The sequence below is a fragment of the Myotis myotis genome, unplaced genomic scaffold (assembly GCF_014108235.1).
Source record: "Myotis myotis isolate mMyoMyo1 unplaced genomic scaffold, mMyoMyo1.p scaffold_m19_p_9, whole genome shotgun sequence".
Taxonomy (NCBI): domain Eukaryota; kingdom Metazoa; phylum Chordata; class Mammalia; order Chiroptera; family Vespertilionidae; genus Myotis; species Myotis myotis.
Window position 1 is genome coordinate 25,200,438 of NW_023416401.1, and position 13,346 is coordinate 25,213,783.

Consider the following 13,346-nt stretch of genomic DNA (forward strand, 5'->3'; position numbering starts at 1 on the left):
GTATTATATAGCCCCAGTGATAGAGTAACATCACAGATGCTAGACACGAGATTTAATCCAGGAAAGGGATTAGGAAAGGAAAGTAATACCTCACACTCCTCGACAGGATCTGTAATTGGGGCCATTGCCCTTAGGACTGCTGATCCCATAGTCTGGAAATCGTCACAACCGGTATGGGTTGAGCAATGGCCCTTAACATCTGAGAAAATATCAGCAGCCCGACAATTAATTGATCAGCAATTAGCAGAGGGACATATAGAGCCATCAAATAGTCCCTGGAACACACCCATATTTGTAATAAGAAAGAAATCAGGCAAGTGGAGACTTTTGCAAGATCTAAGAGCCATAAATGCCACCATGGAAGATATGGGCTCCTTAAAACCTGGATTGCCCTCCCCTGTGGCAATTCCACAGGAGTATTGTGTTGTTGTTATTGACTTACAGGATTGTTTTTTCACTATACCTCTTCACCCAGCTGATTGTCAAAGATTCGCATTCAGCATACCATCAGAAAACTTTAAACAGCCTTATCAGAGATACCAATGGAAGGTTCTCCCACAAGGGATGAAAAATAGTCCTACATTATGTCAAAAGTTTGTAGATCAGGCATTGCAAGTTATTAGAAAGAAATTTTCAGATCTATATCTTATTCATTATATGGATGATATTTTACTAGCTCATAAAGATCGGGCTACTTTACAGGAAATTCTTACTCAGACCATCCTTGCTTTAGAAGAACATGGTCTAAAAATAGCCCCAGAAAAGATTCAGACTGAACCTTCTTTTTCATACTTAGGCAGAATATTACATACCTCTACTATCACCCATCAGCCTCTACAATTAAGAAAAGATCATTTAAACACATTGAATGATTATCAGAAACTATTAGGTGATATCAACTGGGTCAGGCCATATCTAAAAATAACCACTCTTGACTTAAAACCTCTATTTGACATTTTAAAGGGAGATTCTAACCCTAAGTCTCCCCGACAATTAACTGTAGAAGGAGAAAAGGCTATAGCAAAAATAGAACAGGCCATCAATAAACAGCAACTACAGTATCTAGATTATTCCAAATCTTGGGCCTTAATTATTCTAGCCACTAAATATACTCCTACAGGATGCTTGTGGCAGGAAGGACCATTAGAATGGATACATTTACCTGTCACTCCTAGGAAGATTGTACCACCCTATCCCTCCCTAGTGGCCACTCTCATTATCAAAGGTAGACGTCGCAGTATCGAACTCTTTGGGAGAGAAGTTACTGAGATAATAATACCTTATAAAAGAGAACAATTAGACACACTATTACAATTTGAAGAAGAGTGGCAAATAGCTATAGGTAACTTCCCAGGACAAATTTTACATCATTTGCCAAGATCACCTATATTGCAATTTCTCTCCCTACATCCGTTTATATTTCCTATCAAATGTTCAAAAGAACCATTATCACCTCCTGCCTCCTTAGTATTCACAGATGGTTCCTCTAATGGTAGGGCAGTAACAATCATTGACTCAATAACCCATGTTCAACAAACTCTAGAGACGTCAGCTCAGAGAACAGAGCTTTTGGCAGTCATTTATGCTTTTGAACAATTGCAACAGGTTCCCTTTAACTTGTACACTGACTCTCAATATATAGTTAAATTATTTCCTCATATTGAGACCGCCTCTCTCCCACAAGGAAGAACAGCCATTTTCTCTTTGTTAACTCAGCTACAAACTTGCATTCACAAACGAGAAAAGGCTTTCTATATTGGACATATTAGAGCTCATTCCTGCCTACCAGGACCCTTAAGCGAAGGAAATTATCAGGCGGATTTACTAACTCGCCCAGTAGTTTGTACAGCTCTAGAAGAAGCCCGGCGGTCTCATGCCATTCACCATCAAAATGCTTCTGCTCTCCGTCTATATTATCGCATATCTAGAGAAGCTGCTCGAAGTATTGTGCGTGACTGCGGCCATTGTCCTACTCATTTTCCTAGCCCTGCTACTGGAGTTAATCCAAGAGGACTTAGACCCTGTGACTTATGGCAGATGGATATTACTCATGTCCCATCTTTTGGCAAACTTTGCTATGTGCATGTTTGTATTGATACCTTTTCTCATGTTATCCTTGCTTCTGCACGTACAGGAGAAGCCTTTAAAGATGTAAGTCAACATCTATTCCAATGCTTTTCCTACCTAGGAATACCAAGGGCACTTAAAACTGACAATGGGCCTGCCTATACCTCTAGAGCTTTTAAAAACTTATGCTCTACATTCGGCATCGCACATACTACAGGAATACCCTACAATCCTCAAGGCCAAGCAATAGTAGAAAGGGCTCACCAAACTTTAAAAACACAAATTAAAAAATTACAAGAAAATGAGTTTAAATATTCCTCTCCTCATCATGTTCTACAACATGCTCAATTTGTAATTAATATACTAAATGTAGATTCTGAGGGAAATTCCCCGATGTACAGGCATTGGAACCCTGATCTAACTAAACCTAAAGCCCTCGTCAAATGGAGAGACTTGCTTACAGGAGCCTGGAAGGGACCTGATGTACTTTTAACCCAGGGGAGAGGATATGCTTGTATATTTCCACAGGATGCAGACTCACCTGTGTGGATTCCAGACCGTCTAGTCCGACCTTATGTCTCACCGCCCGCCATCTCTGCTTCATCATAGCACACCTGACCAGTGCCCGTCTGCAGCAGATGTGCAGACCTGAGCTGGAACAATCTGTCCATTGGGAGGATCACATGTGCCTCCGTTTTGTCTTTCCACATGTCCCAGCTTTGCCCCACATCTCCTTTCCTTTTTCCTTTTTTTAAAATCTAACTACTTGTTTGCTGGTTCTTTGGCCTTTCTCCTTCTTTCCTGAACACAGCCTTTTCTAGAATCTCCCTACCCTACTGTTCCAGGAAGGGCATTTCCCTTTTATGCTGTGACTAGGGGTGTTTGGTATATGCCCCATACATGGAGTTGTCTTGGGCCAAGAGCCTGACATCCTGGGCTGAGAAAGCCCTGTTCCAGGACTCTCCTTTGTCCTGTATTGGCCCCTCTTACCCTTGTGTCAAGAGGGACCCTCTTCTTACAATCCAATTGCCCATAGCTGTTGCCTGAGCTCTCTGTTCATGCTGAGGTTGAAGCCGCATGGTGGCTGGTACCATGGATCTGTCTCTGGCCCAATGGCGTAAGCTGGGCCCTCTCTAGAGAAGAAACCTGAGTTCCCTATGATCAATGCCAGAGCCCCGCCAGCAGGCAAGGGGATCCCAAGGCAGTTGCTGGGCATGGAGGCCAGAGGGACATAGGCTATCAAGGAGACAAAACTGAACCTCACATCACCCTACTTGGCCCAGAGATGGCTGGTAGTCAACGACGGGTAAGACTCCACAGGGTGGGGCAACCTAAGACAGGCACAGTCGGGGGCCAGTAGGAGAAAACTTGGGGTGCAACAAAGGTGGGGCACAGACCCCCCTCCCCAATGGTTCAGGGGCTTGAACACTCGCCCCTTCTGAGAAAGGTCTCCTGTCCCCATGGCTGCTTCCTGCTTCCCATGCCCAGCTCAGATCGGGACCCAGGTAAAGACAGAGACTGGCTGACAGCAGCTGCCCTCTCACTGCAACAGGACTTGTTTCCCATTTCTACCTTGGACCACAGGGAAAGGGGAAGCTGAAGGAAAGGGCTGTGTCAGGATGCTGCCTTCTTCCCTTTCTTCTCCCTCTTTTTTCTAAACACTTCCATGCCTTGTAGTTCTTTTGCTTTCTCTTCTTTTTCTACTACCCTCCATTTTCCATATCAGCTGGATCCAGAGGGCACAGCTTACTCCTCCTCGGACATCGACACCACCATCAATCACGGCCCTGATGGACCCTTTGATGCAGCCCTTCAACTTGCTGACGCTTCGGGAAGCCTGTCGCCAGTGACGCCGCCCGCTAGCCAGACCAACAAAGACAACCAAACCAACAACTTGAGGACAGCTGAAATCCCTTGACTGAAGAGGCTGGCAACCTTCTACAGGAATGGGGCTCCTTCTGCGCTCCATCCACTATGTTTATAGCTATGCTCACTATCATTGCTTGCCACTCTTCTTCCGAGACTTAAATGGCCCAATCTGAGAGGTGGCCACTGATTTGCATGCGCTATCATTTAAAAAATAAAAAAGGGGGAATTTGCCGGAAGCCGGTCCATCCTTGCTGCTTGACACAGTCGCTGCAGGAAAGAAACATCTGCACAGCATATGTTTCAAGGGACCTGGCGTATATAGCATACTGTTCTTAATATGTTTGCTCCCCTTAGCGCTGTGTGTTTTAACCAAGGTCACCTCTCCAAGAAAGGTTATTTCCCCAGGTAGGAATTTTTCCCTCAAGTCAGGGAGGGGATGCCTCTCCTAGAAAGGTTGTTTCCCCAGGTAGGAATTTTTCCCTGAAGTCAGGGAGGGGATGAAACTCCTTAACTAAGTGCCAGGCGGGTAGTTAATCACTACAAACAATCATGCTTAAGCTACATAATCTTTACTCCCTGGAATGGAGATAAGAAACGCCCTAACCTTTGTAATAGAAATTGACAGGATTAAAATCAACTGGTATAAATACGGATGTAACAAGACAATAAACAGCAGAACTTCGCTGGAGATCCAGACCAGAACTTGGCTGGAGATCCTGGCTAGAGATCCTGGCTAGGCTGCTGATCAACTGAACGTTGTCTCCGTGTCATTCCTTCTTCGCCGACTCCGTCTACACCTTTGGGGACCCCTGGACCTGCTGGGGTTGGACCCCGGCAGAGTCTGACCTAGAATCTGATGGGTGAGATGAAGAATGAAATGTCTGCATGTGGGGGTTTCTCCCACAACCTATGAAGTAGAAAGAAGCAAGCGATTGGAGTCGAGCAGATATGGTTTACATCTTGAATCTGTAGATTACCGGCTCTGTAATTTGGGGCAAATGACTTTGTCCCACTGAGCCTCAGTTTGGTTATCTCTAATAGAGGGATGATAAAAGCAATGCCGGTTCCATAATAGTCCAGTGAGTGTTGCATAATAGGTTCCTTTTCGGTTGATTGTAGCTATATGACTGGGTTCTGGTCAATGACATGTGAGTGGGAGTGACGCAACCAATTCTGGCCCTGGCCGGTAAAACTTCTCTGTCACTAGCTGCGTGTGCGTGGAGAGGACTTCGAGGACCTAGAGGAAGGTGTGGATGGAAGGAGCCTGGGATCCTGTGGATCCTGTGGATCACAGCCTCTCCTCCCCACTTGCCTGGGACTATGACATGAGCAAGAAATAAATTCTTATTGTGTTAAACCACTGAGATTTGGAATTTGTTTATTACATGAATAATACAGTCCCATGGGCTGTATTATTTGGAATCCATGGGCTAGCTTTGCTTTATTTCCTGCCATTGAGTTCTATGTGATGCCTCATTTCATCATGGATCCCACATGGATCTGTTTGTCTCTAGTCCATCTTTGGGTGGGGTTGGGGGTGGGAAATGAGAGCAGAAGGGTCAGAAACCTCACTCCAGGAATACCATGTATAAATAAATTATGGTTGCTCTCCAGATCCACTGAATAGCAGCAATTTTCTCTTACATATGCTTCTGGTGTTGGGTGGGTTAGGGTTAGAACTCAATTTTCAGTGTCTGTTGATTCTGGGTGGTGGAGTGGTGGGGGTCCAGAAGAGAGGAGAGAGAAATTCATCTTTTTTGGTGGGAGAAGGAGGATAAGGATTGCCCTCACCCACTCTGGCTCGAGCTTACAACTAGCTTATTGAAAATCAAATATTGGAACCTGAAATATTATTTTTCCCTGAAAGCCTCCCAAAGTCTATATGAAGGAATCTGATCTTATCTAATTCTAACCTTACGATGCTAAGAGAGCATCTGCCCTCCCAGTACTCTGGCTACATTTGAAATCTGTCCTAGGCTGACTGCAGAGTTCTGTGCTCATATTGCTTGTTTCTGGTCCCTTGGTCTCTCCTTTTTTTTTTTTTTTTTTCTTATAGAGAGACAGAGAGTGGAAGGGAGAGAAAGACAGCTACATCGCCCTAACCAGTTTGACTCAGTGCATAGAGGGTTGGCCTACGGACTGAAAGGTCCCAGGTTCAATTCCGGTCAAGGGCACGTACCTTGATTGCAGGCACATCCCCAGTAGGAGGTGTGCAGGAGGCAGCTGATCGATGTTTCTCTCTCATCGATGTTTCTAACTCTCTATCCCTCTCCCTTCCTCTCTGTAAAAAATCAATAAAATATATTTTTTTAAAAAAGAGAGAGAGACTTCCCGGTACCTGGAAGTCATCTTTCCCATGGTCTGGTCCATGGCCCCTAATTAGCTCCTTATCTTGCCTTGTCATGGTGCCTGTGTGTGTTTCAAGTGTTCATTTATTCAAAGTAAATTCTTCAAATGTACCCATATCTTAAGTCTGTTGGGAGAGGTATGGTTTAGTGAGGAGTGAAGTATGTGAGACCTGAGGAATGTCCTGGAAAGGTAACTCTATCCCGTTGCCTCATACTCCACTGCATAAAGCAAGAATTATGAAGGGCCGTGCTAGCACTAACACTCCCTGAAAAAGAGGAAGCTCTTATGGGCTCTCAGACGTATGTCCCAGAACTTATTACAGCGCCTCTTCCTGGGGGGCCTTGAAAGGAACCTCTGATATGAAGAAAGGTCAAGTTAAGGCACTTGTGACCTTGGGTCATGGGCACTACAGCTCCCCCTGCCGGCGGGCCCCTGCCATAGGCTATATAAACATTCAGTCCCAAGGTTCACTGCACACTTCTGCAAGATGAGGCAGAGCAGCCTCTCCATTCTCACCGGGATTTTCCTCCTCCTCTGCCTCCACTTGGCGCAGCCTGGATGGAGGGCGTTGGGTGGGTGTAGGGTGAGGTGGTCCTGTGTGTGCTCAGGGTGGGGAACGTCCTCGGAGGACGAGTCCATGGGACAAGCTGGGACTGATGCCCAGCAAGGACTCACAGGTGCCCCCAACTCACCCTGTGGCTTCGTTCCTCAGATGTGGTCAGACCTGGATACTGTCCAGAGTTCCCACTCCGCTGCCCTTCCACAATGATACCGCTGTGCCGGCGCGATAGAAACTGCAAGAAGGGCTATAAGTGCTGTTTCTACAACTGTAGATATCAGTGTTTGGTGCCGTGGCAGAGTCTGGATTGAGGTAAGAAGTCTCCCAGCTGCCTTTCTTGCCTTTGCCCCAGAAAGGTTCCCAGAGAACCAGGTGTCCCAGAGGGAGCTGAGAGCCGCCAGAGCCCTTGCAAGGCACAGATCAGAGCTTTGAAACCAGGATCTGCCCTGAACAATTTGCCTTGAGGACAATCGAGAGACCTCGCTCCTCACCAAATGCACAGTTCACTTCCGTGTAGTGGGCGTCACTGTTCAGTGAATGACGGGGACATTTCTCTCTAAGCTCCTCAACCGTTACTGAATGTTTATGATGGCTAGTTTCCATTGCTCTTGTTTTGTTCTTCTAGTTTGTTATAATGAATCACGTTCCTCTTCACATTTAAATTGTGAAGTAAAGGACAAGATGATATCATTCCTTAGGAGGGCTTGCCTGGCCTTCCTAATCCCCAGGCCCTGACTCTTAGCGCTCCTGGGAGGAAGGTACTTGGCAGGATTCAGACCCAGCCAACGCCCCCTGCACAGTTTGCACCGCCCCATGCCTCTGATCCTGTCTTCTCTTCCCAGGTAGCAATCCCTTCTTACTGGGGCCTGAGAAGACACTGGTAGAACAGGCTCCGACTCGGATAACTGGTCTCCAGTTCTTCCATGTGCTCCTCAGCCCCCAGGCTTCCTTTATCAGAGTTCAATGCTTATTACTATGAAAGCAACACAAAGAAATAAAGTGTTATCTACCTGAAACAATTGTCCATGAAAATCTATGACTGCCGGATCGCTCTGTGCTCCGCCTTCCGGGAAGAACCTTGAGGGTTTGTAAAAAAGGATGGGGCTGCTCTTTCCCATATAGTTTTGATCGATTCCTACATTTCTGTCATGTCCTTCTCTTTCAGGGTCTTCTGACACTCAGATTCCCTGTTGGTCAGTTTCCAAAACCTGACCTCGGGCCGTGGGGCATTTTGAGTCATAGTTTCTGAGTTTGGGTCCCATGAAAGGTGTATATGTACTTCTGAGATGGAGGAGCAACGCTTTTTGCTGCACTTAGTCTGATACTGCGGCTGCTGGCCTTTCCACACCTTGATGATTGTCCCAGGTTTCTAAGAAGCTCTCCCCCAATCCCCCTCCTCCACTCATCCCCAAGGGCCCCCTAAACTGTTCCAGAAGGGCCTCCTGACCAGCCTGTGACAGCCCCCCTCGAAGTTCTACATTTCCCTCTCTTGGCCTCATACTCTTGCCTGGGGTAGAAAGAACCACTGACACTCTGGGTGGTGAGGTCACTGTCTTGGCCTGAATTCCCTGCTTATGAAACAGCAGCTGGGATGGCCGGGCCAATTCTGGTGGAGCCACACCCACAGCGAGAGGTATAAGGGATGCGGCTGACACTGGCCACCACAGCCTCCTGCCCTCACTATGAAGCTTAACAACCTCCTGGTCTTCACGGTGCTCCTGGCCCTCAGAATCCTGTCGTCCTGGGCTGTCGTAGATGCTGGCAAAGGTGAGTCAGGGTCTCTCAGGCCATCCCGGTACCTGGAAGTCATCTTTCCCATGGTCTGGTCCATGGCCCCTAATTTCAAGCTTCCTTTTCTACTGTTTGCTCTTTTTCACGGTCACATCATTTTGATCTCCTGTTTAATTTTCCAGATTTTCCTCATCACTTTTTGACGGTCACTTTCTCTTTCTCTCTTTATCAGCTGATCTGCTCTCTTTCTTCCGGTCTCTGAGGAGTTGTCCCTCCTGCTTTCACTGCCCCTCGCTTCCTCCCTCCCAGCCAGGGTGTATGTCTCCCTCTCCCTGGGAACTCCTAATGAGCTCTATGCAGCCGTGCCCTGGAGCTGGCTTATACTGGCTTGCAATGGCCAATTAGTAAGTTTTCAGGACTTTTATGAGCTAGTGGACATCATACTATTAGTTTGAAATCAATCATGATGGGAGTATTTACACCATGGAAATTGGCAAATGCTACAAAGGCTGCCTCTTACAACATTTCCCAGCACACCTGCATCCGTTTCTTCTTTCCTGGGTTATTGACTCCCTCTTGGTTGAGTGCTTGGCTGAGCTTGATGCTGCCCCACAGCTGCCTTAAAACTGGAATCCTAACTGCTCCCTGCATTCATCTGGGGCCAGCCACCTGGGTGAGGTTTTCTCTCCCCTCCTGGGAAGTTGATTCCTTGTTCAGGATTGTGGTCATGACTCAGAATCAGCTCCTTCTCCCTCTTTTGTTCTTACCCTTCAGAGAAAGCCAAACCTGGAGTTTGCCCCTTCATACACCCAGCAAACTGTCTTGTGTATGAACCTCCTCAATGCCACAGTGACTGGCAGTGTCCAAAGAAGCAGAAATGCTGTCCTGGCCTTTGTGGCATCAAATGCTTGGATCCTGAAGACCCATCAAAGCCAGGTGAGAAAGTAGGGTCCTGGGAAAGGGGACCAGTGAGGTTTGAGTTTGGGGACATGCATCTTGGAGAAGTGGAGGGGGCTCCTCTGAAGTGGGTTGGAGGGTGCGGCAGAGTCAGGGCTTATTCACCCCCATCTCTGTACTCGCGGGTGGTGAGTAGCCAGCTGGCCAGTCAACCAGTCAACTCATTGATTGCTAGTGAGTCAGTCAATGGGTCTGTCTGTCTGTCTGACACTTACAATGCTAGTTGGGACTCCCTCAGTGGGAAGGAGTCTCCTTCAAGTCATGCACTGGCCTCTGTTTGGGTGCTGAGGTGGGTGAGGACCTGATTTCCATGCATGAGATAGAGATGGGGATGGGAGCTTGCATGGTGCCTAGGGAGATCAAGCCTCTGAGTTGTAACATTCTTCTCGCCAGTTCTAGTCAATCCTGGGAAGTGTCCAGTGGTCACTGGCCAGTGTATGATGCTCAACCCCCGAGACGAATGCCGGAATGACAGCCACTGCCCAAAGAGTCTCAAGTGCTGCAAGGGGATGTGTGGGAATTCATGTGTCAAGCCAGTGTGAGGTAAGGAGAGGAACTGGAGAGTTCCACACCTCCCCGCATCCTCATACAGCCTCAACCACCCGGTGCCCTTCCCTGCAAAAGAGGATGCTTGGCATCTCCCTGTACCTCTTCCCACAAGCAGATCTTCTGCCTCAGCACCATTTACCCCCTGTTGTAATCAGGAAGCCGCCACGGTCACCTGTGACTGGTAGTGCTGGGTCCTGGAAGGGCAGGATTGTTGGAGTAAGCCAGGAGGAAGGAGCCATGAAAAGGGGCAAGAGTTCTCTCTTTCAGTATCATCTCTGCCTCTGACTGACTGGGTGACTATGAACAACTGATTGCATCTTTCATAGCCTCACTTTCCCCATCTGTAAATGGATGCAATTATGCCCACTGAAATACTAAATGTAAAAGTGCTTCTTAAGACTGGAGGTGCTCTGAAACCAATACAAAATAATATTGAAAGTAAACTGCAATTGCAAAGTTAAAAAATGATTAAGATGGTAAATTTTGTTATGTGTATTTTACCACAATTTAAAAAACAAAACAAACTTACTTGGTAGGTTGTCAGCTCTGTGGCATACAGCAAGTGCTTGGTGGTCAGACAAACCTGACTCTACCACTTACCAGCTGTAAGAGGGAGGCAAGTGACTTAACCTCCCTGACTCTCATCGATAAAATGATGATGATGGTGATATCTAATTTATAAAGCTTTGCAAAGATTAACTGAGATAGTAATGTTTGTCAAATAGAAATACAATTCTGAGCATAATATCTGGTACATAAATTATAAATAATAATGACTATATTTTATTGCTAAAAAAAAAAAAAAAAGACTAGAGTTGCTATGTGCATTGACATAGTATTGCTATGGCCATGGCCTCAGTTGGCTGGGTCATCTGAAACCACAGGAAACCTGCTGGGGTCCAGCCCCAGCAGGTCCAGGGGTCCCCAAAGGTGTGGACGGAGTCGGCGAAGAAGGAATGACATGGATACAACGTTCAGTTGATCATCATAGCCGGGTTCTCTTGTCAGGATCTCCTGCCAAGTTCTGGTCTGGATCTCCAGAGAGGTTCTGCTTAGGATCTCCAGCCAGGTTCTGTGTCCTTGTTCTCTTGCTAGGCTCTCCAGGTTCTCCAGCCAGGTTCAGTTACCAGGTTCTAGTCAGGTTCTCTTGCCCATTTCTGTAGTCAGGTTCAGTCCAGGATCTTTTGCCATGTTCTCTCCAGCGAAGTTCTTCTGTCTCTAGTTCTGTGTAGATTCTGTGCCTAGGTTCTGTCTCTCTTCGTTCTGTCTTCTTACATCTGTATTTATACCAGTTGATTCCAATCCTATCAATCTCTATTTCAAAGGTTAGGGCGTTTCTTATCTCCATTCCAGGGAGTAAAGATTATGTAGCTTAAGCATGACTGTTCGTAGTTAAAGTGATTAATTACCCGCCTGGCACTTAGTTAAGAGGTTTTATTCCCTCCCTAACTTCAGGGGAAAATCCCTACCTGGGGAAACAACCTTTCTCAGAGACCTTGGTTAAAACACATAGTGCCAAGAAGGTGAGCAAACATATTAAGAACAGTATGCCATATATGCCAGGTCCCTTGAAACAGCAAGCATGGACCGGCTCCCGGCAGAAACCCTAGGATGATGCATAGATGTAGAGGCCTTGGCGGGGTCCTCTGGCTTAGTTTCCTAATTTACCAGAGGGAAGACCGAAGCCAGAGTCAGGGAAAAGCCTGGATTTGTTCTTGATTCCTAGGCCAAAGACCAGCACCTTTTCACCTATCCCAGTATCATGGTCTCTCTCTGCTTATCCCAAGGGACTTAAGGGCTTGGTGGCAGGAGGCTCCTCTTGTTGGGAAGGACTTAAGCGTCACTAGGATTGTTCCTGTGCTGAGACTCTGTTTTATTTTCTTTCCACAGAATAAATCTAGCTTAGGACTTCCTGGTGTGTATGGAATTACTTCCTGGGATTCCTTTTTCCTCAAGCCTGGAAAAAATGAGAGGACCTTGATGAATATGTGGCTTTTCGGCCAATATCTCCTTGGGGGCTAAGTTTTGACCTGTTTTATCTATAAATCCTGAGCATCCAACATGAGGCTTGGCACAAATAGGAAATGTCTGTTGATTAATGAATAAATAAATGTACAAAGTTTTCTCTGTGTTTCCATCTTCCTTGACTCATTGAGTCTGACCTAGAATATGATGGGTGAGATGAAGAATGAAATGTCTGCATGTGGGGGTTTCTCCCACAACCTATGAAGTAGAAAGAAGCAAGCGATTGGAGTCGAGCAGATATGGTTTACATCTTGAATCTGTAGATTACCGGCTCTGTAATTTTGGGCAAATGACTTTGTCCCACTGAGCCTCAGTTTGGTTATCTCTAATAGAGGGATGATAATAGCAATGCCGGTTCCATAATAGTCCAGTGATTGTTGCATAATAGGTTCCTTTTCGGTTGATTGTAGCTATATGACTGGGTTCTGGTCAATGACATGTGAGTGGGAGTGACGCAACCAAATTCTGGCCCTGGCCGGTAAAACTTCTCTGTCACTAGCTGCGTGTGCGTGGAGAGGACTTCGAGGACCTAGAGGAAGGTGTAGATGGAAGGATCCTGTGGATCCTGTGGATCACAGCCTCTCCTCCCCACTTGCCTGGGACTATGACATGAGCAAGAAATAAATTCTTATTGTGTTAAACCACTGAGATTTGGAATTTGTTTATTACATGAATAATACAGTCCCATGGGCTGTATTATTTGGAATCCAGGGGCTGGCTTTGCTTTATTTCCTGCCATTGAGTTCTATGTGATGCCTCATTTCATCATGGATCCCACATGGATCTGTTTTTCTCTAGTCCATCTTTGGGTGGGGTTGGGGGTGGGAAATGAGAGCAGAAGGGTCAGAAACCTCACTCCAGGAATACCATGTATAAATAAATTATGGTTGCTCTCCAGATCCACTGAATAGCAGCAATTTTCTCTTACATATGCTTCTGGTGTTGGGTGGGTTAGGGTTAGAACTCAATTTTCAGTGTCTGTTGATTCTGGGTGGTGGAGTGGTGGGGGTCCAGAAGAGAGGAGAGAGAAATTCATCTTTTTTGGTGGGAGAAGGAGGATAAGGATTGCCCTCACCCACTCTGGCTCGAGCTTACAACTAGCTTATTGAAAATCAAATATTGGGAGAAACTAAGATGGCGGCATAGGTAAACACCGGGAAATTGCCGCCTCTCACAACAATTGAAAATTACCGCAAAGGACAGAGCAAACATCATCCAGAACAACAGGAAGGCTCGCTGA

General features: G+C 46.4%; 1 protein-coding gene across 1 annotated transcript; it reads left to right on the forward strand.

Annotated features, from left to right (window-relative positions):
* Positions 1-8,452: 8,452 nt before the first annotated feature.
* On the forward strand, positions 8,453-12,204 carry LOC118662741 (antileukoproteinase-like). The gene is made up of 4 exons (XM_036321512.1): positions 8,453-8,611; positions 9,350-9,511; positions 9,926-10,075; positions 11,972-12,204. Exons 1-3 carry the CDS (start codon positions 8,527-8,529, stop codon positions 10,072-10,074), a joined length of 396 nt encoding a protein of 131 aa, XP_036177405.1. The 5' UTR covers positions 8,453-8,526; the 3' UTR covers position 10,075; positions 11,972-12,204.
* Positions 12,205-13,346: the final 1,142 nt, after the last annotated feature.

What these genes read in the sequence shown, in the direction of transcription:
- LOC118662741 (XM_036321512.1), top strand. Translation starts at nt 8,527, where the DNA reads ATGAAGCTTAACAACCTCCTGGTCTTCACGGTGCTCCTGGCCCTCAGA. An exon ending in TGTCGTAGATGCTGGCAAAG is followed by an intron (nt 8,612 to 9,349) that starts GTGAGTCAGGGT and finishes CTTACCCTTCAG; the next exon opens with AGAAAGCCAAACCTGGAGTT. An exon ending in TGAAGACCCATCAAAGCCAG is followed by an intron (nt 9,512 to 9,925) that starts GTGAGAAAGTAG and finishes TCTTCTCGCCAG; the next exon opens with TTCTAGTCAATCCTGGGAAG.